At 49.2% G+C, this 21,822-nt stretch overlaps 2 protein-coding genes across 2 annotated transcripts; both read left to right on the top strand.

Moving 5' to 3' along the window:
• Positions 1-3,077: 3,077 nt before the first annotated feature.
• Positions 3,078-11,214, top strand: LOC135998718 (mucin-12-like). Its single transcript, XM_065651881.1, has 6 exons — positions 3,078-3,135; positions 4,126-8,638; positions 9,182-9,421; positions 10,157-10,313; positions 10,715-10,844; positions 11,063-11,214. Exons 1-6 carry the CDS (start codon positions 3,078-3,080, stop codon positions 11,212-11,214), a joined length of 5,250 nt encoding a protein of 1,749 aa, XP_065507953.1.
• A 3,523-nt stretch (positions 11,215-14,737) lies between these two features.
• Positions 14,738-21,512, top strand: ANKK1 (ankyrin repeat and kinase domain containing 1). Its single transcript, XM_065652169.1, has 8 exons — positions 14,738-14,925; positions 16,984-17,278; positions 17,543-17,694; positions 18,077-18,126; positions 18,224-18,379; positions 18,650-18,768; positions 19,736-19,781; positions 20,164-21,512. The coding sequence occupies exons 1-8, from the start codon at positions 14,738-14,740 to the stop codon at positions 21,510-21,512; spliced, it is 2,355 nt and encodes a 784-aa protein (XP_065508241.1).
• Positions 21,513-21,822: the final 310 nt, after the last annotated feature.

The following is a 21,822-nucleotide window of genomic DNA, read 5'->3' as shown; positions in this document are numbered from 1 at the left end:
AAAAGGCAGTTTAAGATGCTTCTGGGAAGCGTAGCTGTTGCGGACTCTGCTGCTGGTGCTGACAGAACAGCGGCTGTAGTGCTGCCGATCAAATTGAACGCATAGGCTCTTTGCAAATAAACAGTTGCACATAGACACAAATCTATACTAAAAGCTCGTAGAACTTAGGCTAGACAAGGACTTTGGCCATAAATACAATACTTCTGGTTTTTGCTTGGTTTTGAGTGCAGGGAACAAAAGAATATATTACAATTATATGACGAAGCACAGGCCAGTCATGTTTGACTTTAAAATGGCTCTTCAATTTGCCTCCTTGACACCTGTGGGTGTCTATTCTGTATGTAATCTTGTCCCTTCAGAACAGTGGCTGACAAATTATATATCACCTCCTTTTCAAAATAGCGGCTGAATCATCTTCCCACTTCTGAAGAAGGAAATTCTCTTGTGCGTGGTTTTTCCCCCCTCAAAGTGAAAAGCATACGATTGATAATCCCACTGCCTTTTTTTAAGATCCTAGCATTGCCTGGGCAAATATGTAACAAACACTGCGTGCAGGGTTCAAGTCCAAATAAATGCTATGCTCTAAACCTGTCGAACACGAAGCATTGTCTTAAGGAAAGAAAGTTACTGAATCTTGTGTTTACAGAGGCAGGATGTCAGAGGGGAACGGCAGGTGCAATGTGTCACCAGAAAATTACAGGAGAGTTGAAATCATCTTAAAAGCCTGAAAGCTAAAGATCTTTCTTGGTTTTGACTGACAAGCTGGGTTTTGCTTAATGGAACCTTTCACATACCAGTTGCTGTTGTTCCCAGAAGAAAATGGTGATCAGGTAACAGAATTGCTTCTGACTTCTTTTTCCAAAAGGTGTTTGTGACCTGGTTTGTCCTCCTCAAAAAGGATTACTGTTGCAGAATTTTTCTGGGCGCACCAGGTTACCAGCAGGATCTTTTGCCATTTGGGGGATGAGAAGCGCACCTGAGCAATCGAGCAGTTACAGAAGGGACACCGAGCTTGTACAAGCTGTAGTTCCATGTGAAGAACAAAGAACCTGCCAGCAGGCCCTAGCTGGGAGCCGCTATGGGCTTATGCATCACTTTTGTAGCATCTTTATACTTGTAAAACCATTGCACTAGGTTTGGTGGTTCGGGAGTATGTCTTGACCGGTATTCAGGTAGGATGACTCATGACAGCCTGTGGGAAGAGACCCCCGCCTTCTAAAGGGTACGTGGTCTGCAGAGACTGTGCGTATACTAACTACCGTTTCTAGGAGAATTATTCCTTTAATTATAATGTTAAAGTTTCTTGCTATTTAGTCTTAGCAGTACCAGGTCTGGTATCCATGCGGATGTACCACGGTACTTTCTGCCAAACAATGCGATATGGGTACAACTGCAGGTCAACAACTTTGATTACAGGACCTAGGATATAAAAGAGCATGTGTGTTATAATCTAGGTAACACAGTAATACAGACTTGGCCTCGCTCTCAGCTATGTGCAGACAAGACCAGGCAATGGTTAGACTGTCAACCAGTGGAAGAAGCAGAACACAACTTGGAGAAGTGGAACCTTTGGAAACAGAGCCTTCTCGAAAGCGTTTAACGTGTCAGCTAATGCGACAAATTGCTGTGTGCTGGTTTTGGGTAGAGGCACCGACATAGATTAGAGCCCTGTGTGTCAGGTGCGGTGCAAATACCAGTCTGGATAATTTTCTTTCCCAGACAACTTAGAGAGTGGGAAAACGATGAAGTGACCTGACCTTGGTTACCACATTCAGGTGAGTGACATGGCCAGGACTGGAAGCAATATCTGTCAGCACCAAATCTGTTGTATTATCTGCTAGACTCCACTTCATCAGTTTGCTGAAGGATGAATAATAGTTTATTGTTATTTCTCCCAAGAGCAATCGCCCCATCCTCCGTGTCTTTTGCACTGCTTTTCTGAGCTGTCATTATGCTACTTATCTGACTTTTGCTTATTTTTTAACATGTGATTCCCACTGCACTTGCAACAGTTATGGCTATGGAATAATGTTCTCTCCTGTCTCCTTAACGTGCGTTGCTCTAAGTTTCTTCTCTCCCAGAGCTTCTCTTGCTGTTTGGGTGGGGGGGGTGCCTGGCACTAAAAACATGCCTCATGTAAACTGCTTGCTGTCTTCAGGTGAACATTTGCAAGGACACTGGGGCCTTACGGTTAAAGGTGAAAGGGGTGTAACTGTGACCTTGCCCAAGAAGCTTCTGGTCCCTTCTTTGATTGTTCTGGAAGTTTAAATTGCGTGCTTGTTAGGCACTTGTTGTGCTTGTTCTTTCACTATGGTTCTCATTCCTGTCTCACCAAAATGTGCTCAGAGCCAGATGGGGTTATTTGCTGTGCTGTAATCTGCTTCTCTTCTGTGTGTTTTGGCTTTTCTCCGAGGCTCTCGAATGAAGGGCACAGCCAAAGCTAAAGCATGTTATTAAGGGCACTGTCCAAATGCATTTTAAACACTGACAGGCTTGGGTCTTCGACCGCCTCTCCATGAAGCCTGTTCCATTGCTGTAGAGAGCCATGAGGTCACCCTCAGCCTCCTTTTCTCCAAACTAGACAAGCCCAAAGTCCTCAGCCACTCCTCACTGGATATTCCTTCCTATAGGAAGGAATAGGACATTCCTTTCACCAGCTTTCTTGTGCCTCTCTGGATGCTTTCAAGCATCCTTTTCAAATGGTGTGGCCCAAACCCGCAAACAGTACTCAAGGTAGCCTTTTAACTCTTTCTTCAGCGATAAAGAGCTGCCTTGCACAGGCAACCTCTCATGTTTACCGTCATGGTTTCCATCTTTGCCACACACATGAACACACTCTCTTCTTTTGTTGAAAACCAATTGATTCCAATTGGTGCAGGCTTTTTTTTTTTTTTTTTTTTTTTGGAACAGATTATTGGTTACTGTCGGGCCAAAGATCTTATAAAGTAACCCAATACTCTGCCCTTCCAGAACAAACACAGCAAATGCCCATTGCTAAGAGGCAGCAGCGACTCCTTAGCAAGCTGCCTCCTGTCTGAATATATTGTTATTGGGTGACTCAGGAGCTGCTCCACAAGATGCAGGAAAAATTCCCCATCTTTATTCTGATTGCAGCTGGACTATTTGATTTATCAGGTGAGTGATGTGTTTTGTTCTAATCTCAACTGCTGCCTTTTTGCCGCCTTTGCCTCTATCATCAGTGAGCAGAAAAACTATGCTAAATATCGTGCCTTCAGTCTCGGGTGTGTGACAACAATGAGATGAAGGAGCAACTTCTCTCTGCTTGTGCAGCTGTGCTGTAAGGCTCAAGATTTGGTTTAAATGGGTTTTTGTGGGGGTATTAGTGGCCCCAAATCAGGACACAGCTCTGCTATTTACCCAAGCTAAGAGACAGCCTATTCCCCAAAGAATGCCTTGACTCCCTCAGGTAGGGGAAAGCAAAGGAAAAACACAGTCCCATTTCCCAGAGTAGGTCCATGGCAGCACTGAGGCTCGCACTCATGTCTGCTGAAGCGCTGTTCAGAATATGCTTTTCCAGACACCGCTGTTTATCACATCAAGCATGGAGCTCCTCTCTTCACCATGCAATAACACAATGTTCTGCAGTTTCTTGGGGAACAGCTGTCCAGCCAAATATTTCTTGACAGTAAGAAATCAATGCCGGGTTTGTAATGCTGTCGTGCCTCAAACGAGTTCCTTGGGCTGCTGTGGCTCATTGCAGGGAACCAGTCAGTCTTTGCTTTCCACCTCTGATTGCATGCCTTTGAGCATAGCCTGCAAGTGTCCATAACATTAACTTGACTAATGAAAGCAGTCTTGTGTCTGCAGGCAGACGGTTCTCATCGGTAAAGATAAACTGGGATGAGTGGTGTCAAAGGCTTTTCCACCTAGTTAGTAATTCTTCATATGGCCCTGAATACAGACAGCAGAGGATCAGATTTATAGCAGCTGGCTGTAAGAATGGCCATGCCAGAGCTGCTCCTCTTCCCTCCCGTGTGGTTTTGAATGGAGCCGGTGGCCACTTAACTTTCTGCTTCCCGCTCAGCCTGTTGCAAAGTGCTGCTGCAAGCTGTTAAAAGTTCGTGTACAACTGAATAGGCAAAGGGCTTGTTTTCTGTTCATTAGGTGCCTCCAGAAATGAGCATCATGTCAGTGAAGTATTAGGCTGGAGCCTTCCTGGAGAAGCCCAACCAAGAGCTGAGAGCAGCCCAGTGCCCAGCCGAGTGTTTTCCGTTACAGAAGATAACTTGGATGAGGTGACCTTTAATTTTCAGAGTCCAGCAGTCGACTCTGCCAAGGAAATGACAGCTGACTTCACTCCTGTCCGTACAGAGACAACAGCAAAAAGAACAGCCGTGCTGCCTAAAGCGTTGGTTAGGAACGTGGAGGTGCCTGAGCAACTGCACGCACCAGCAGCAACTTTAAAACTCCGGGATGGACACACATTTGCTAGCAAGCTCCTGAGTAGCATAAGCATGCCTGTCTCCACACAAGGATCACAGGCTACCACGCGTCTGGAACAGCCAGACAGGTCACAGCAAGGAAAACCAGAAAATGTTACTGAGGCTGGTTTCAACCCTACCAGCTCTAGTGCTGGGCTGCCCCAGCCCTTTCTCAGTGGAGGGACACGGCGAGACTCTCCCGAGTTTGCAGCTGTCTCTTCCGTTCCTGTTATCAAGCAGATGGAGGTGTCAAGTCCTAAAATGTCTCTTCTGACTTCAGTGGTAAACTTCCATTCTTCAAGAAAAGAAACAGCAGCATCTCCATTCTCCACTGGAGTTAAGATTGCTCTCGAAAGTGCGAGGATGGATTGGTTACCGACAGGAATGCCTCCCACTAGCAAAATGCAAAAAGACACAAATCCGCAAGTCCAGCCTGACAGTAAAGCTGGTGTGACACCTGCATACGTGAAGAAGACGCAGAGTATGGATGCTGAAGTTACAACTTCTGCATACCTACAAAAACCAGCTTCAAGGGACCTTGTTGCAGTCTATTCCAGAATGACACAGACAAGTGCTGTTCGGTTTTCCCCTACTTTGTCTCTGAAGCAAGAAACAACAGGCAGCAAAGCCAGAAACTCAACAACAGCTGTAAAAAATGGTTCTGGACACGCTACTCGGTTGTCTGCTCTTCAGACACTCCCACAAGGCAACGTACATTCTTCATTATTGTTGCATCTGGAAGCTCCAGTTCATGACTTACTTCCATCTCCATTTCAAGGGCCCGTTAGCACAACCAATAGACAAAAGCCCGTCTCTTTGTCCAGGACTGTCAATTGTACTAAACAACATGTTTCCCAAGAAACCAAGAGGAGCTCTCGGGAAACCACTGTTCTCGTTTTGCCAAGAGATACTGGTCATCAGACGATGACAAACAAACCTGAAAAATCCAGATCCTCGGAGAGCCCACAGGCTTCTGCTAGTTCATCCTCATTAAGCCAGTCATGGATTTCCACATTAAAACCTTCCCAAACTACTAAAAAGCTAAGAGGAGTGACGTCTGCACTCTTTGCAGGTGTGCCTGCCTTTGAGAATGCAGCCCTTCAACCTGTAAGCACATTCGATTCTGTTCGTGCAGGGCTTCAGCCGCCAGGTACGTCTTTTCCTGCTTATGTTGGATTGCAGCTAATGGGCATCCCCACCTCTGCTGAGAAAGGACTTCACATACCAACTTCATCCACATCTACTGGTTCTGGGCCTCAAGTTCAAGGCATTTCAGCCCATCCCGTATCTCAGAAAGCCTTCTCTATGATGCTACAGATGAGCACAAGGGAAGACTCCCAGAGAAAGAAAAGTGTCCCGCAGCAGATGGGTAAAATTGGTTCTCCCCCACCGACTCCACAAGCCAGCCCAGTCCCCAGCCCCTCTGGACTGCACGACAATGGGAACCAGAAAGTTCCTCTGCACAGCTTTGCTCCTTCAGCCTCCCACACCCAGCCGGCTGGCAGCCTGGCAGCTTTTGCTTCTCTCCGTGCACAGGGAAGCCAGTCCAGCCCAGCAACAGCACATCCTGAACCGGTGGCGCCCAATGTTTCAGGTAAGATCCCGGCATATCTGGCACAGCAGTTTGGTGCACACGATGCAGCCACCAAAAACCTCAGCGCCTTTAGGGGTGAACAACTTACGATGCTACCAACATCCCCAAACTTGTCCTTTCTCCTTAGAAGTACTAATGGCATGATCTGCTTGCAGCCTATGCAAGATTCTCCTCTACCCACAAACTTCCCGAACACCAGTGTTGGGGGTCTGGTTTCCATTCAGCAAATCCTGGCAGCAGCAAATTCTTCAGTGCTGGACCTTGCAAACTTACAGAATTGGAGTCCTTCTAGCTTAATTCTCATTAGGCCCGTATTTATCCTTTTGCCCTCTGACAGACCAGATTTACAGGTGGCGACATCTCCCGAGGGTGAAGATGACCACAAAGCTGCCCCCTTGTTCACAAAGAAGCAAGAGCTGAATTTGGGTACCCCTGAAAGCAGCCATGATATCCCAATGAAAACCAGTTCCTCTTATCCCACAAGTAAGTCCCTGAGGCCCGAAACGGCTCTCTCCGCTCTGTCTGGCCAACAAGCAGAGAAAACAAAGGTAACTTCTCAGCCAGTGCTAACCGATACCAATTATACAGGCATTGCTACTCTATTTCCTGCTGTGGCCTCAGCACCAGGCGGTTTGCTGGACCCGGGGGCGAGGATTAGCGCGGCAGCGCAGGCTGTGCATCTGCACAGGCGGCCCGAAGAGGTGCAGCTACGCGCTCCCAGCTCCCGAGAGGACAAGGGGACCGATTCGCTTCTGCTTAATAGTACATTAGCAGGGCCTTTCACCTCCCCTGCGCCACCATCAGCGACGGCTGCACAGTATAGTCCCCGTATTTCCCCCAAAGTGTTTTTCACCACTGAAAAGCCACATTCTTCTGTAATCCCTTCACTGTCGGCAAAGGGACTCCCTGATATTCGAACGCCTGCCCAGGCTCCCTTTGCTGTCACTGGGACTGTCGATCAGGTTCAGCGCAGTAAGAAACTGATGTTGCAGACTGCCAGCCACCACTTAGCGACCACGTCTTCCTCCGTCCATGCACGACACGCCGAGTGTTTGACCTTGCGCTCAGCTAGAACCACAGAACGCCCATTAAAGATGTTCACAAGCATCACGCCTTTGCAGTCCGGATCGCGAGGTCTCCTCGGTGCTGAGTCACTCCAAAGGCTGCCGTCACAAATTCCGTCTGTACCCAGCGCATCATCAGCTTTCTCGGTGCTGCCGGCTGGAAATGATCACAAGGACTCAGCAGCAGGCAGCGCGGCCTCTTCGGGAGGAGCTGCCGTGCGCGCCAAAGCAGCACAAACGCAGACCGCGTCTATAAAACCTGATCTTACCGAACGCTTGGAATTCACTCCCATTGTGCCTAAGCCCTTTGTAATGACAGAGAGACCGACAACAAAACCAGCGCGCACTCCATTTTCAACAAAGGTCCAGATGAAAACAACCGTTTCTGGGAAACTTCCGGCTACAATTCCCCATCCAAGGACGTACACCAGCTCTCCTGCAAGCCCACCGTCACCTGCGTCTGCACATGTTCCCCTGCTATCAGCCACGAAACATGACCAGGTCCATGGAGCCCCTGCTAAACTGTTCTCACAGGCCAACATGGGAGAAAGCACAAAGCCAACTGAAATCAGCACAAGTGCAAGAAAAATAGGAACTGGTAAATTCTGGGGAGCAAGCATGTCTCTGTCAGCCATGTTTAACAGGAGGACACAGCAAGCCCCCGCAGCAGCTCTTGGCAATAAGGTTGGTTCACCTCCGGTACAACCATCTGTGGCCGCAGAATCTGTTATTGCTCTTGAGACACAGCCTAAATTGACACAAACCACATCACAGTCTCCACCAGCAATGACTTCTCTCTCTGCAGCTAAGAATGATTACGTCGCTGCTTCGCTTAGAAGCAAACAAACGTTTCTGCTGCCAACATCAGCTGTCCAATCTGATCCCGACATGGTGCTGCCCGCAACTGCCAGAGTGAACAAATCGGCTGTGGTCTCCACAGCAAAGGGGACCAGGGGGGACACAGCAGTGGAGGGAGACGCAGCCGCTGCTAGCCAGCTGCCCGCGCAGGCACCCGCGTCTCCTCCACATCAGGCTTCAGCAAGACGCCCCTTGGCGAAGGTATCACCGGAGGGTAACGTTGACCACGAGCCTGCTCGCTCCAGCCCTGGCGCTGTTATGCGTGCCACTGGGCCATCTACAACAACAGCGTTTTCTGTCTCTGCTAATAGGCTTGTAAATAAGGTTACTAATCAGTCGGCTGTCTTCAACAAGGTAGCTGTCAAGGATGCTGAGATGCTTCTAGCTAGAGATGTCATCCTATTCCTTCCAACCCCAGAGAGCCCTTCGTATTCTGCTCAGAGCCTGGCAGCACTTACGCCACAGGGGAATTCCTTGCTGGGTGTTGCAAACACTGGACAATCTGAGAGGCTGTTCTTGAACACGGAGGCAGAGGAGGTGGTTAGAACAAACGAAGTAACAGAAGAAGCAGCCGAAGGCTTAGTAACTGTTCTAACACTGCTGGATTCGGAGCCCGGCGCGCTGCCGAGGGAATCGCATCCGAGGAGGGGTTTACAGTCAGATGCCGCCGTTCTGAACGGGTAATTATCTCAGTGTAGTTCCTGTTGCATATTTATGCTGCATAATTTAAGACAGGGAGTTAATATCCAAATTGCTCCATGGGCTCCGCAGCATGAGTACGCTGCATTGTGGTTTTACAAACACTTTGTTCAGCAATGACATTGCATTAAAAAAGGGGCGGGGGGGGGAGTCTTTTCGTGTTTTGGACATTAATACTGTCCTTTAGATCAAGTTTTCTTTTTTCACAATAGCTTTTGGCTCTCTGCCTCTCAATCTACTTGGAATTTTGCAAGTGGAACATTTGATGTTGCTCAAGCAAACAAATGCACCAGCTAAGAAGGTAGATATTCTGAGTTCCCCTCAGTTCAAATGATTTGGCTGTGCAGAGAGGCAGGAGGTGATTCTGATCATGGGAGGCTCTGTCATGCTGGGACCTACATGTTGTACGTTCGTTTCAACTCACGGTTGAGTTTCACTGAGAAAACTCACCCTGATGCTGTTTTATTCCTAACGGGCTGTGGAGCCCAGCTGGGCCTCAGCTTCGTTTCCTTCTTTCCCTAAAGCCTTGCAGTGGTGAGCGATGATGTCTGCGGCTCCGGTAACTACACCGTGCAGATGAGCCTGCGCCCTGCTGCAGAAGCAGACCCTGAAGCCGAAGGCTCAGCACCTTCCCAGGAGACTTTCCTGGCTTTAATCGCCGTGCAGAGCAACAGCAGCCAGCCCGCGCTGCAGATCCGCTCGTGCTGTGTGACACCCTCCGCCAGCCCGGGGGGACCGCGCGCCACGTGCTGCCTGTTCCGCAGGTGAGACGCGGAGCTGCGGGGCTGGGCTGGGAACGGGCTGGCCCTTGCAGGGCATTTACAGCAGCCTCCTGCGCTTTCTGCTGGGGGACATCACAGCCTAGTAGCAGAGCGGTCCAGGGATGGGACACGGGCTTCTCCACGGGCTTCCATTTCCTCATCAGCATTTCATGGCTATTCTTGCCAAACCCATCTAGGTTGAGCACAGGGAAACTGGAGGATTCCTGTGTAACCTCATCTGGGCGTTCCTGCTCCAGCAGGGGGATTGCACTGGATGATCATTCGAGGTCCCTTCCAACCCCTGACATTCTGTGATTCTGTGATGTTTGTGAAACCACTGGGGCGTGTAATGTGTGTTAGAAGTGCTACACATTATTGTCCCCAGTAAAAGAGCTTTCTGATTTGCCCGTGTCGGCTATAGTGGGAGCTCACCTCTGCAGTGCTTCTCAATTAGTCTAGGGCAGGGAATGATCATCGCACTACGGCAGCCATTTCCATGGTTGTAGCAAAAACAACCTCCACAAAACAATTCTGCTGCTCTGCGACTGTGGCCTCCGCAGCAGGGACAGGTACAGCCTGAGACACTGATGCTTTGTGGATTTTTGTTTGGTTCTGATTCCGCAGATGCAGGCACCTTCTTCAGAACTTGTGCAGACTGGTGTCAGCAGATCCCCCTCTTCCCTGCCCGTAGTCAGGGGGAGCTGGAATTTGAAACCGTTTGCCTTTTGTCCTTGCCAGGCTGCCGTTTGAATGCAGACACATCCAGGTACTGCAGAGCAGTAACTCCGGAGCTGCCAGCTTCACCATCCAGCTGTTCCAGATGCTGAACCATTCAGTGGCCTATTTGCACTGTGAGCTTAATGTCTGTCTGCATGGCAAAACAGGCTGTGAACAGGTACGTGCGATGGCTCTGCTCTCACTGGCCCAAGGAACTTTTGGAAAGGTTTGGTGCTTCCAGCAGATACAGCTGATTCAGTAAAGAATGTTGGTGGCAGATTACCCAGCTCATACAGCTTGTTCTTAATCTCCTGCACACTCTGTGTCTCCTAAAGGCCCAGCTCAATTTCTGCTCCCTGTTAGGCTGAGCTCACAGTGCTTTATTTTCACTTTACTGCCACAATTTACCATTGCTTTGTGTAATCAACATAAGAAGCATATCAACAAGTAAGCAATTTGCAACCTTAGAGGTGAATTGCAAGGAAAAGGCTCAGCAGAGCTATAGTAACTTCTCATTGCGGAATTACGTGAAAGGGCTCAAATCTGCCTTTTCCAATGTTTTTCATGTGTCTTTGCCAGAACTGCTTTGAAAGCATGGAGCCGCTCCTCCAGCCGAGTGACAGGAACGGCGACGGAAACCTGCACAACCTGATCTCATTCGGTCCCGTTTTGAGAACAAGGAACAGGTTTCTGTATCAGCCTGTGGAAGGTGGGTCTCCTGTTTTTTCTTCTCTCTGTCTCTCTCTTGCAGAAGTCTCTGTTGGACTTTTCCTGCTGTAAGAAAAACCGTACACTTTTAACAACCTTCTTGACAACCATCTGGCATGACCAGATTATATCCCAATGACTCCTCATCTTTGTTTTGGCCTTCCTATATCCCTCTCTAAATGCTGTTCACTGCTCGATTACTTCTTTCTTTATTTTCAGGCCCTGATTCTGCCATGCTGGTACCCGTTCTGCTGGGATCCCTTACTGGCTTTGCTGTCTTGGGCAGCGCTTTCATAAGCCTTTGGCTGCATCATAGGCAGAAAACCAAAACCAAACACTGTCCACAAGCTGGAGAAATCCATGGCCTGTGAACCACGAGCAGCTGACTGCTCCTGAAAATCCCAAGCCACTGCTACAATGATGTGAAAAGCAATTGATTCTGCTTTGCACACTGTATTGCTTTTGTAGAGCTTCTGCTGACCCAGGGAACAAGATATCCAACCTCTGCTTTAAGCACGTCTCTCCTTCCTTCCTTTCCTGCTGCATGAGCGGTTCCACAAACTACAGAGCAGAGAAAGAACTGTAGTAGTGGTCCAGCTACAAGGGAGAGCAGAGCTTAAAATGCAGTATGTGCAAGCACCAGCATACAGTCTGTTCATAGAAATGGGAAAGCAGACAAGAAATCCAGTCGTATCCATCCAGTTAATTTCCAGCAGTTGGAGACTGAACGGAAGGGCCTCTGCTGCAGGCTGACCTTTCCGTCGGTGACAAGGCGCTGAGCCTCCAGAAGATGGCAGAGATGCAGCTGCTCTGTCAGAAGGAAATAACCCAGCGCTTGCATGCAACTCTTCAATAAAGCATTGTATATTGTTTTCAAGTGCTCGAGCAGCGTCTGCACTTGTTGCCAGCCTGGAAAATGTGACCTACATCTTGTTGGACCTAATGCCGTGTGGACTTCAAGGACCTGCACACATTCTAAATTCCTGTTAATGAAGACTCGAGTGTGTGTGTAATGAAACCTTGTTTTAAGAAGTGGAGCCTTTCTTTGCTAGGGGTCCCGTGAGGCTGGACTTGATCTCTTTAGTGATGCCAATTCACTTTTCCTACTCTTGCTTGTGTTTGCCCAGTGCCTTGTACTGGTAGTGACTGTAATGAGTACACAATCTGTAGCATTACACTGGGGAAAGGTACCCATAGTGTGGTGGATACTAATAGGTCTTTCTTTTGACAAATGTTAAAGAGGTGAGGTCATTGCTGACACGGTAACAAGTCCTAGATTGTCCTAGGTAATTCCTGGCTGCCATAGACGCTAAGAAGTCCTACCAGATGCTTCTCTTAGACTCTTCTACCTGTAAATAGTTCTGCAGCTGGAAAATGTACTCCCGAATTCTAATGGAACGCTTAGAGCCTTGGAAATGAAATAAAAACTTCCTAGTAGTAAGCGCAAAAGTCTGGTGGAGCCCAAGGAGGGTCTGTCAGAAACTGACCCATCTGGTCAGTTGCAAATAGACTGTACCGTGTGTGCTGCTGGTGCTTTGTGGGGACCCGTGGGGACCCTCTGCAGCTGTGGGGAACCCTGCAGCCGTGGGAATCCCCTGCAGCCGTGGGGACCCTCTGCAGCCGTGGGGACCCTCTGCAGCCGTGGGGACCCCCTCCAGCTGTGGGGACCCCCTGCAACCGTGGGGACCCCCGCAGCTGTGGGGACCCCCTCCAGCTGTGGGGACCCTCTGCGGCCGTGGGGACCCCCTCCAGCTGTGGGGACCCCCTGCAACCGTGGGGACCCCCGCAGCTGTGGGGACCCCCTCCAGCTGTGGGGACCCTCTGCGGCCGTGGGGACCCCCTCCAGCTGTGGGGACCCCCTGCAACCGTGGGGACCCCCGCAGCCGTGGGGACCCCCTCCAGCTGTGGGGACCCTCTGCGGCCGTGGGGACCCCTGCAGCCGTGGGGACCCCCTCCAGCTGTGGGGACCCTCTGCGGCCGTGGGGACCCCCGCAGCCGTGGGGACCCCCTCCAGCTGTGGGGACCCCCTGCAACCGTGGGGACCCCCGCAGCCGTGGGGACCCCCTCCAGCCGTGGGGACCCTCTGCAGCCGTGGGGACCCTCTGCGGCCGTGGGGACCCCCTCCAGCTGTGGGGACCCCCTGCAACCGTGGGGATCCCCACAGCCGTGGGGACCCCCTGCAGCCGTGGGAATCCCCTGCAGCCGTGGGGACCCCCGCAGCGTGGGCGGGAGCAGCAGTCGCGTGCGGGCGTCACCAAGGGTCGGGCGCGTGGGGAGGGGGACCGCGGCCGCCTGAGGGGAGCGGGAGCGGACCCGCGTGGGGAAGGGCCGGGCGGGGGTCGGCGCCGCCTGGGGGGGATCCGCGATCGTCTGGGGCGGGCGGGGAGTGTCCGTCGCCTTCGCGGGGAATGTCCGCGATCGCCCCGGGGCGGGCGGCCGGGGACCAGCCGTCGCCTTCGGGATCTGCGAGCGCCGTGGGGAGGGCTGGGGCTCGGCCACCGCCGCGGGGCTGCGGACGGTCCAGCCCCGCCGGGGCGCCCGGGAGCCGCAGCGGCAGAGGACCGTTCGCAGTCGCCGCTGCAGAGAGCAGCGGAACACCGATTCGGTGAGAAAAGCCGATTTTCGGGGTTGGGGCGGGGTAGGGAATAGGCGGGAGGATGGTTAGTGCAGGTGGCCAGGCTGGTACCGGCGCTGGAAGCATCACACTTGGTGGGCAGCTCTTAGGGAGTGGCAGGAAATCAGCAACGATCACGTTAGGCTCTCATTTATGTAGGTTGGTTGGTTTCTGTGGTTGGTTGGTTGTTTTTTTTTTCCTAAAAGTGTTTTTTCCTCTTGCTTTTCCTTCTTTCCCTAAAGCCTCATAGTTGTGAGGGATGGGCTATTGCCAGAGCACCTGGTACCAAATGCAATGGAGACATAGCTTGCACTTCCACCTGGATCAGTCTTCCTCCAATAATTTATTCTGCTAAAAATTCCGGGTCAAGACACCATGATAATTCCCCTTCAGAAATACTAATTACTATTTGTATTGCAGCAGCATCAGGGAAACAAGCAGCACATTATATTTGACTTATCTACAGAGACGGTGCTTGTGCTAAGTCATCAAAGACATATATGCACAAGACCCAGACGAGTGTCATTAAACCCTTTTTACAGCTGGGAAGTCAAGACATAAAGTAACTAAAAGCATGCATGCTGTTACTAGTGCTCTCATGGTTAAACTGCTCAGACCAGTTCTTCAGTATTCTCTTGTTTCTTCAAATACCACTTGCAGGCATTTGACAGCATGCTTTATCCTTGGGGCAACTGCTCCGGCTCACCCTGTTTGATTTTTTTTTTTCTGTTGAAGCATTTTCTCAGGTTAATGCATTCATGTTTACCACATGTTAGTTCTGGGGTCTTCTCTGTTCTTTACCCTTCTGGAGTGTTTTCTGCTTCTTCATCCAGCTCACCTCTGCAGTGCTGCACAGGAGCCCTGTGGATTTCTCTCGCTGTAAGGCCTGCCTTCCCTCGAAGTGTCAGTCTCACTTTCACCCAACCTATAGTGATGAGGAATCCCATCTTCAGCACAGTGCAATTGCCAAAGGATTGTTGCATTGCACTGGTTTTCGTCTTGCACTCTTTCAGCATTTGGTATGAGAGACAAGGGCAGCCTTATGGAAATGTAGACATATACGCAGCCTGGCCAAGCTCTGCGCAGTACCTGGAGTTAAGTAATGCAGCTCTTCTGCATATCAAACGAGAGTGACACCTGGGATCCACCTCTTGGCAGTAACATGCCCCATCACAGGTAACTCCCTACCTCCCTGTGCAAGGCAGAAGCAGGAAGCGCTCCTTTATTCTTCTCTGATACGGCCAGAGCAGGAGGCAGACAGCCAGACTGCCCTTTCTATCATGACTTTGGAGAAAGACAGGCAACCGGGCAGCTTAACTGTCTTTAATAAGGAGGATTTTGAAGAAGACTGGATTAAAGTGGCCAGCGGGGGCTTTGGGCACGTGTACCAAGTCAAGCACAAGAAGTGGCGAACAGTTTATGCGGTGAAATGCTCTCCGTACCTGCTGCAGGACTCCAGCATAGAGAGGTAACTGTGCAGTCTTTTCTAGCTCAGAAGTTCAAACTGTCAGAACTATCAGTGGTGATTTGGTGCAGAGCTGAAGGAAATATTCACATGGCTGCTTCTCCCTCGGAAGTCAAGTTTTTGGTACCCAAAGGAAGTGGAAAAAACACTACTGATCCAGAGTTCTGCTCCCCTTTCTTTCTTTTCCTTCCTTCCTTCCTTCCTTCCTTCCTTCCTTCCTTCCTTCCTTCCTTCCTTCCTTCCTTCCTTCCTTCGTGTGTATCTGCATGTGCAAGCGGGAAAGGAACACTTTTTCAGAGCAATTAGCCTTGAAATAGGAGGCTGAAATAGACATCTAAGCTAAACATGGGCATGTGGATGAAAGCAGCCTGATGACTTATTTGCAGCTTTCACTGAATCTTAGAGCTAACAGGTACCTATTAAACTAAATTAATCGGTTTAAGATCCATGTTTAAAGCTGGGGGACAGAGAATTTCCAGCTGGTTTTGCTGGGCTCACAAAGTTCCCTCACTCGCCTTACCCTCCAAACGCTCTTTTCTCTCGATGGTGCACCTGCACCTTCGGTTTGCTCTTTGCTTTGTCTCTCATCTGCAGAGACTTTTCTGCTGACCACCTTGGACCTGGAGATACAAAAAGTCAGATAATTACAACCACTACCCAATACAGGCAACCTCAATGAAAAAACAACTGAGTCAATTAAATTATTTATTCTAAAATTTTATTCTTCTCAGGTTGGAAGGATTCTGCCTGGTTAAAAATCACATGCTCATACGACTTTTCTTGTCGTGTTACTGACAACGATAGAGATGGTTCGAATCTGAGCGGTGACTGTCCTGTTTAGTTTGCACTGCTCATGCTCTTCAGATGTTGTTTGCATTTAATTCTCTTAGGGGAAAGAAAATGAGCTCAGTTAATCACTTTTACTTCTGCATATACCAGTTCTGGTAAACTTAATCATATGGCTTTCATGGATTATCTCAGCTCCTAGTGTACACTCCAGAAGAATGGTTGAATAGAAGTATTTATTGTGTTTATTTGTTTGTTTGTCTAAAGTATTTCTGCAATCAGCAGCCCTCGAGGTGCCTGGGCGGGAGGCAGACAGCGACTGTGCCCAGTGGTGCTGGCCCGGGAAGGGAGGCAGAAACCACAGAAGTCACTTCTTTCTCCGCGCTCATCATGTTCTGGGAGGGGGAACAATCAATCTGCAACCCTCCATGCTGAGGGTTGCGACTGTCTACCTGTGTTAAGCCTTTCTTCCACAGTGGGAAAGACAATTCCTGAGGTTCCTCAGTACAGAGGAACGTTTTACTGTGGGGAGCCTGCTAGGGGAAGTCTGGCAGGAGGATTTGCGTAGCTGAACTATGTTTAGAGCTGTTAGCAGCCTGGAATAATGTTGTTGCAAGCTCAGATTAATTCCCAGGGTGTTCTCTTTAAATGCAGCTTTGGCCCTTTACTGCTTGGCTGCTGTCAGCATGCTGTGGGCACCCCAACTTGTTCAGCAGGTTGGGAAATGTAAAGATTTAGTGAAACAGGTCTATGGACAGACATGTCTAGACTCCTTTTGGCAGCAGAATCACCGTGTTCACGGACAGAAAGCCACCAGCAGAGGCGCAGGAGCAGGGGTGGCCAAGGCGTGCCCCCCTGCCCTGCCAGCTCAGCAGGTCGGTGTGCCCATGGCCCCGCGGGCTGCCACCGAAGCTGCCCTGGGGACACGTGGTGAAGGGAAAAGGCTTTGGATGCTTTCTCTAGGAGCCTAGTGCTTGAATTTTGCCCAAGCAATCCTCAGCTCATTTCGAAAAGTCGTGACACGCTGTATGTTAGATTTCAGTCTGCAAAAGATCACGATACGGTTGCTTTACCACCAATTCAAGGGGCAAACTGGGGTGCATCTTTTTGGAATGGGCAGAGCTGCTTGGAAAGGCTGGCTGTCACTAGGCTGCTATATGGTAGCTTACCCTGTGAATCAACTGATACCAATTCTTGGTTTCACTGTTTGTTTGTTTGGGGGGGGGGGTGTTTTGTTTGTTTGTTTTGTTTGTTTGTTTGTTTGTTTGTTTCCAGGACCAGTATGAATTGTCTCATGGAAGAGGCAACCAAGATGGAGAAAATCAAATTCCAGCACATTGTCACTATCTATGGGGTCTGCAACAACCCTTTGGGGATAGTGATGGAATATATGGCAAGAGGGTCCTTGGAGAAAATTCTTCCCACTCACAAAATGTCCTGGCAGCTCAAATTCCGGGTTATCCATGAGATGGGCTTGGCTATGAATTTCCTGCATAGCATGACACCTCCTCTGCTGCACTTGGATCTAAAACCAGGGAACATTCTCCTAGATGGGAATATGCATGTCAAGGTATGACCTTAATGCTGTGTTTGTAGGGACAGGTTATTTCTCAAATAAGAGAAGGGTTATTTTTGCAAATGAGTCCAGAATCCTAATAAGTTAGGACTCAGTTAAAACCACTGACTACCATTTTACCAGGGTTCTATCAACCTTCAGCTCCTGGGCACCTCCTCATATCCCTGGTCATTATGGGTACCAGTATCTCCCAGCTAATATAGGAGGGGTGAGATTGTGAGCATTACAGAGGGAGGCTTTAATTTTTTCTGCTTGCAGATCTCAGACTTTGGGCTGTCAAAATGGATGGAACAGTCGAGCCGAATGCAATATATTGAAAGCTCTGCTTTGAGAGGCACTTTGAGCTACATCCCCCCAGAAATGTTTCTGCAGAACAGCAAACCCCCGGGAATCAAATATGATGTGTACAGGTAAGGGCTGCCTTTCTCTTCAGAGGTCACTCAGTATTGCCACCTGGCTCTTACACAGCACGTGGCCTCATTTGGGTTATATTCTGGCTCTCTGCCTTGCATAACTCGACGTGAATAAAGTGAAAAGAAGGCATAGAGAGCCTGACTTTCACAAGAAATGCTCTAAGCCACTCGCTCCCTATACCAACTCCTTTGCCGAGTCACCAGAGATGCATGCGATGATTCATAAGACGTTGTCCTTTTGGTATGGGGGATGAAATCCTTTCATCTTGAAGAACTTGTTTCCTAATTTTCCCATTTCTCAAGAAGATGAAAGCAATAAGTGAATTTTATGTTCATGCACATATAGGAGTGATTGCTCATGATCTCTCCTTGCCTGCAGCTTTGGAATTGTCATTTGGGAGGTACTTATGCAGAAGAAACCTTATGCAGGTAAATATGAACACTTCTTGCGTGCTCTGCACTTACGAAATGTCTATTACAGCCGTCTTCACAGAGAAAACGCCCAGTGCACGTTGCTCTTTTTCAGGAGCCAACATGATGGCCATAATAGTCAAGGTTGCAGCTGGAAAGAGGCCCTGCCTGGAACCCATCAGCGATGACTGGCCAGGGGAATGCCAGCAGATGGTTGACTTGATGAAGAGGTGTTGGGACCAAGACCCTCGGCTAAGGCCAAGCTTTACAGGTGTAGTAGCTGATCGTGATATGGATTAGCCGAGGGTCAGCTGCGTGGATTAAAAAGTGGGGGACAAGCTTGTACACGACACTTTGCCAGTTAAATCGCCTATTGCCTTGGAAAAGCTTGGTAGCCATTTGCTGTCAACACATCCTCTTTCTCCCTCTTTCCTTCCTTCTCATATGGACGATATGTGGAAGACTCCTGCAGCCTTGGGTACTGAGTGGGTTCTCAACATGTGGGTGGTCTGCACAGCTAACGGTCTTTTTGCTCTGGTAGATATCCCCGTAGAAACAGACATGCTGCTGTCACTGATCCAAAGCCTTGTAGTAGATCCAGAGAACGAGCGCCTTGTTAGGAAGATGTCCCACAAGCCTGCCATCTCTGGGAACCAGCAGGTGAGGAAGGCTTCCCAGCACCGCTCGGGAAATTCCACCGTTCTTACCAGTTCTCGAGAATGCGTTCCCTGTCTCGTCACCCTTCATCATCAGACAACAAGGGCACATCAGCAACCTTCGCACAGTGCGTTTGCGTAGGTTGTACATCTGTAATTCATTTATGTGGACAGCGAACTTGCAAATAAATTTAGCGAGCTGGCCAGTGTGCTAAAAGATAGACAGTCCGAGAGGAAGAGCCTTCCTTCTACCTGCTCAGATAAAGTGGGTTAAACACAGAACCGTGGGGTTTCTGCTCAAGGCACTGGCATACGTGCTCAGATGACAATTTTGCAGCTCCATGGAACTGAAGACACTCCAGTTTGAACAACTCTCAGAGAAGGAAAAAAAAAATAATTTTTAAAATCCCTGTGTTGCTCTGACTGGAATTAACTAAACCAAACCAAACCCCACAGTTTTCAAGATAGTCACAATTTTAGCCCAGCTACTGGCGGGTAATTTTACCTACAAGTCAGCTTCACACAGTGAGAAGTAGCTGTTGATCACTGTGGCTATTTTGAGGTTTTGCCTGGTTGTGCAGCCAGCAAGACAAGAGACACCTGAGTGCAGGGTATTGAGGAGGCAGGGACGTTTGGGTTCCCTACACCACAAAGAAAATGACTAGCTGGGATGCTGCCATGGGTACGTGCTGCGATAAGGAAGTAGAATATATGTACATTTGGGAGCAAATGAGTAAGAGGAGGAAAATTTAATTGATATCCAGAGATCATGTTCAGGCTCCTGCATTCCTGTTAGCGTCACCATTTCCTTTGCTGAGTTTTGGATGCAGTAACAGGATTGGTTAAAAACCCCTCAAATTACGATACAAAATTCTAGAGCAGCTGCAAAGAACAACTCTGTGAGAATGCTGTAGAATGCAAATAAACAACTTTGTCTTATGGCTTTTTCTTTTCCCCTTCCTGAAAATGAGAGTGATAAAGAAGAGTTCACCTTCCCCCAGCACACCAGAAGCGGTGGTAAGTAGGGGACTTTCTTTATAATTCAAAAATAAAGAAGGGGAAACCTACCAAAAATAGCCTGTTTCCTCGCCCTCCAGTGATAAGCATGTGGCTCGAGAAAGTTTTTAATGTGGATGACTTTTTCAGTTAAGGAAAATGATCCTTACAGGAAATAGCAGATATAGTTCCTGTGAGGGAGATGCCAAGTGTCTCAGTGCTTTCTAAGAGGCTGCATGTAGCGCTCTTGCCTCATTTCATATTCCTTATCTCTAACACGCCTTTTATTTCATTTAATTTCATTCCATACTGTGAAGATTCACAGATTCTCCCTCCCATCTGATGCACACCAAGCTATTTCACTTGGTCTTACTCTCTCCTGTTTTGTTTCCCCTGCCTCTAGAAACTGATAATCAGGAGGTTCGTATCCCACCTTCTTACAGTGAGGCTGAAAACGCAGAGGACATTCTGCCCGAGGAAATGTGCAGAGTCCATGAGAATGGTCTCACGTTGCTTCACCTCATGGTGATCCAGGGAAACGTGGAAAAGGTGAAGTTTCTCCTGAGCTGCAAAGCCAATGTGAACAGCCAGGTGGTCTGTGGCTACACCCCTCTCATCATGGCTGTTCAGAAGAGGTCGCCAGAGATCTGCTCACTTCTGATAGAGCGCGATGCAGACGTCAATATGCCTGATGATGATGGTTGGACGCCTCTTCACTTCGCCGCTCAGAATGGGGACGACAGAATTGTACGCCTCTTGCTGGACCACCAGGCGCGGGTAAACGCTCAAGAGCATGACGGGTGGACCCCTCTGCACTTGGCGTCACAGAACAACTTCGAGAACGTGGCCCGAGTGCTGCTGTCTCGCCAGGCTGACTCCAACACCCAGGAGCTGGACGGGAAAACTGCCCTCCATGTGGCAGCTTGCTTCGGACACGTCAGCTTGGTGAAGCTGCTTGCCAGTCAAGGGGCGGACCTGGAGAAAAAGCAGAAGAACCACAGAACCCCACTTCATGTTGCTGTGGAGAGGGGGAAGTTCAGGGTAGTCCACTATTTGCTGAAGAAGGGGACGTCCGTCAACAGCCTGGACCAAAATCATTACAGCGCCCTGCACCTGGCTGTGGTGAGGGGGAAGTATCTCATCTGTGAGAAGCTCATCAAATACGGAGCCAATGTGGAGCTGAGGACAGACAAAGGTTGGACTCCCCTGCACCTGGCCTCTTTCAAAGGACACATTGAAATCATCCACCTGCTGAAAGGCAGCCACGCCAAGCTGAACGCCAAAGGAAGCATGGACTGGACGCCGCTCCACTTGGCTACTCGCTACAGCGACGAGCCGGTGGTCTGCGAGCTGTTGAGATGTGGGGCAGATCCCAACATCGCCGAGAAGTCGCACTGGACCCCGCTCCATTTTGCAGTCCAGCGGGGCTCCTTTATGACTGTCATCAATCTCCTGGAGTGCAAGGCAGATGTCAATGCCAAGAACAAAGTGGGTTGGACGCCCTTGCACCTTGCTGTCCTCAAGGGCAATATGGCCATCATAAAGACGTTGATTAAGGCTGGTGCTCTGCTTGACGTGGAAGACATCACAGGCTGTACAGCCCTCCAATTGGCAATTAGGCATCAGAGAGAAAACATCATTACGCTGCTTGAAGGCAAGGACTCGTTGATGAGCAAATCGGGGACTAAGACTCTGGTGAATGATGCTAAGATTTCAAGACCCAGATTTGTTCCAGGAAGAACAGATTTGTAGATTCATCAAATCTGGCATTTTTTATTTGAGTTATTTAATATCAGGTGCTATGCCTTAAACCACCATAGCCTGTCACCTGGTGATTACAGGAAAATACTTTTTTTTTTTTAAGAGACGTTTCTAAGCATGAACACTAAAAGAGTTGAAGAAAATGGAGCTGCAGAAGGAAGCCCACAAGTTGTTTCCCAGAGTCTGACAAAACTCACAGAACATTTTCGCTTGGTGTTGCTGCCTTTAGGCAATGCTTTCCTATTCTAATGCTAACTGTGCAGGGATGGAAATGGATATATGTATACTTCCTTTTCATATG

This window comes from Caloenas nicobarica, chromosome 26 (genome assembly GCF_036013445.1).
Source record: "Caloenas nicobarica isolate bCalNic1 chromosome 26, bCalNic1.hap1, whole genome shotgun sequence".
In the NCBI taxonomy this organism is placed as follows: Eukaryota; Metazoa; Chordata; class Aves; order Columbiformes; family Columbidae; genus Caloenas; species Caloenas nicobarica.
The sequence above is the reverse complement of the archived record's forward strand: the minus strand, read 5'-3'. Positions and strand labels throughout refer to the sequence as shown.

Excerpts from the sequence above, each read along its gene's own strand:
- ANKK1 (XM_065652169.1), top strand. The coding sequence starts at position 14,738 with ATGACTTTGGAGAAAGACAGGCAACCGGGCAGCTTAACTGTCTTTAAT. Across the intron at positions 14,926-16,983 it reads CAGGACTCCAGCATAGAGAG|GACCAGTATGAATTGTCTCA; the intron begins GTAACTGTGCAG and ends GTTTGTTTCCAG. Across the intron at positions 19,782-20,163 it reads CCAGCACACCAGAAGCGGTG|AAACTGATAATCAGGAGGTT; the intron begins GTAAGTAGGGGA and ends CCCTGCCTCTAG.
- LOC135998718 (XM_065651881.1), top strand. The coding sequence starts at position 3,078 with ATGCAGGAAAAATTCCCCATCTTTATTCTGATTGCAGCTGGACTATTT. Across the intron at positions 3,136-4,125 it reads TGGACTATTTGATTTATCAG|GTGCCTCCAGAAATGAGCAT; the intron begins GTGAGTGATGTG and ends TCTGTTCATTAG. Across the intron at positions 9,422-10,156 it reads ACGTGCTGCCTGTTCCGCAG|GCTGCCGTTTGAATGCAGAC; the intron begins GTGAGACGCGGA and ends TGTCCTTGCCAG.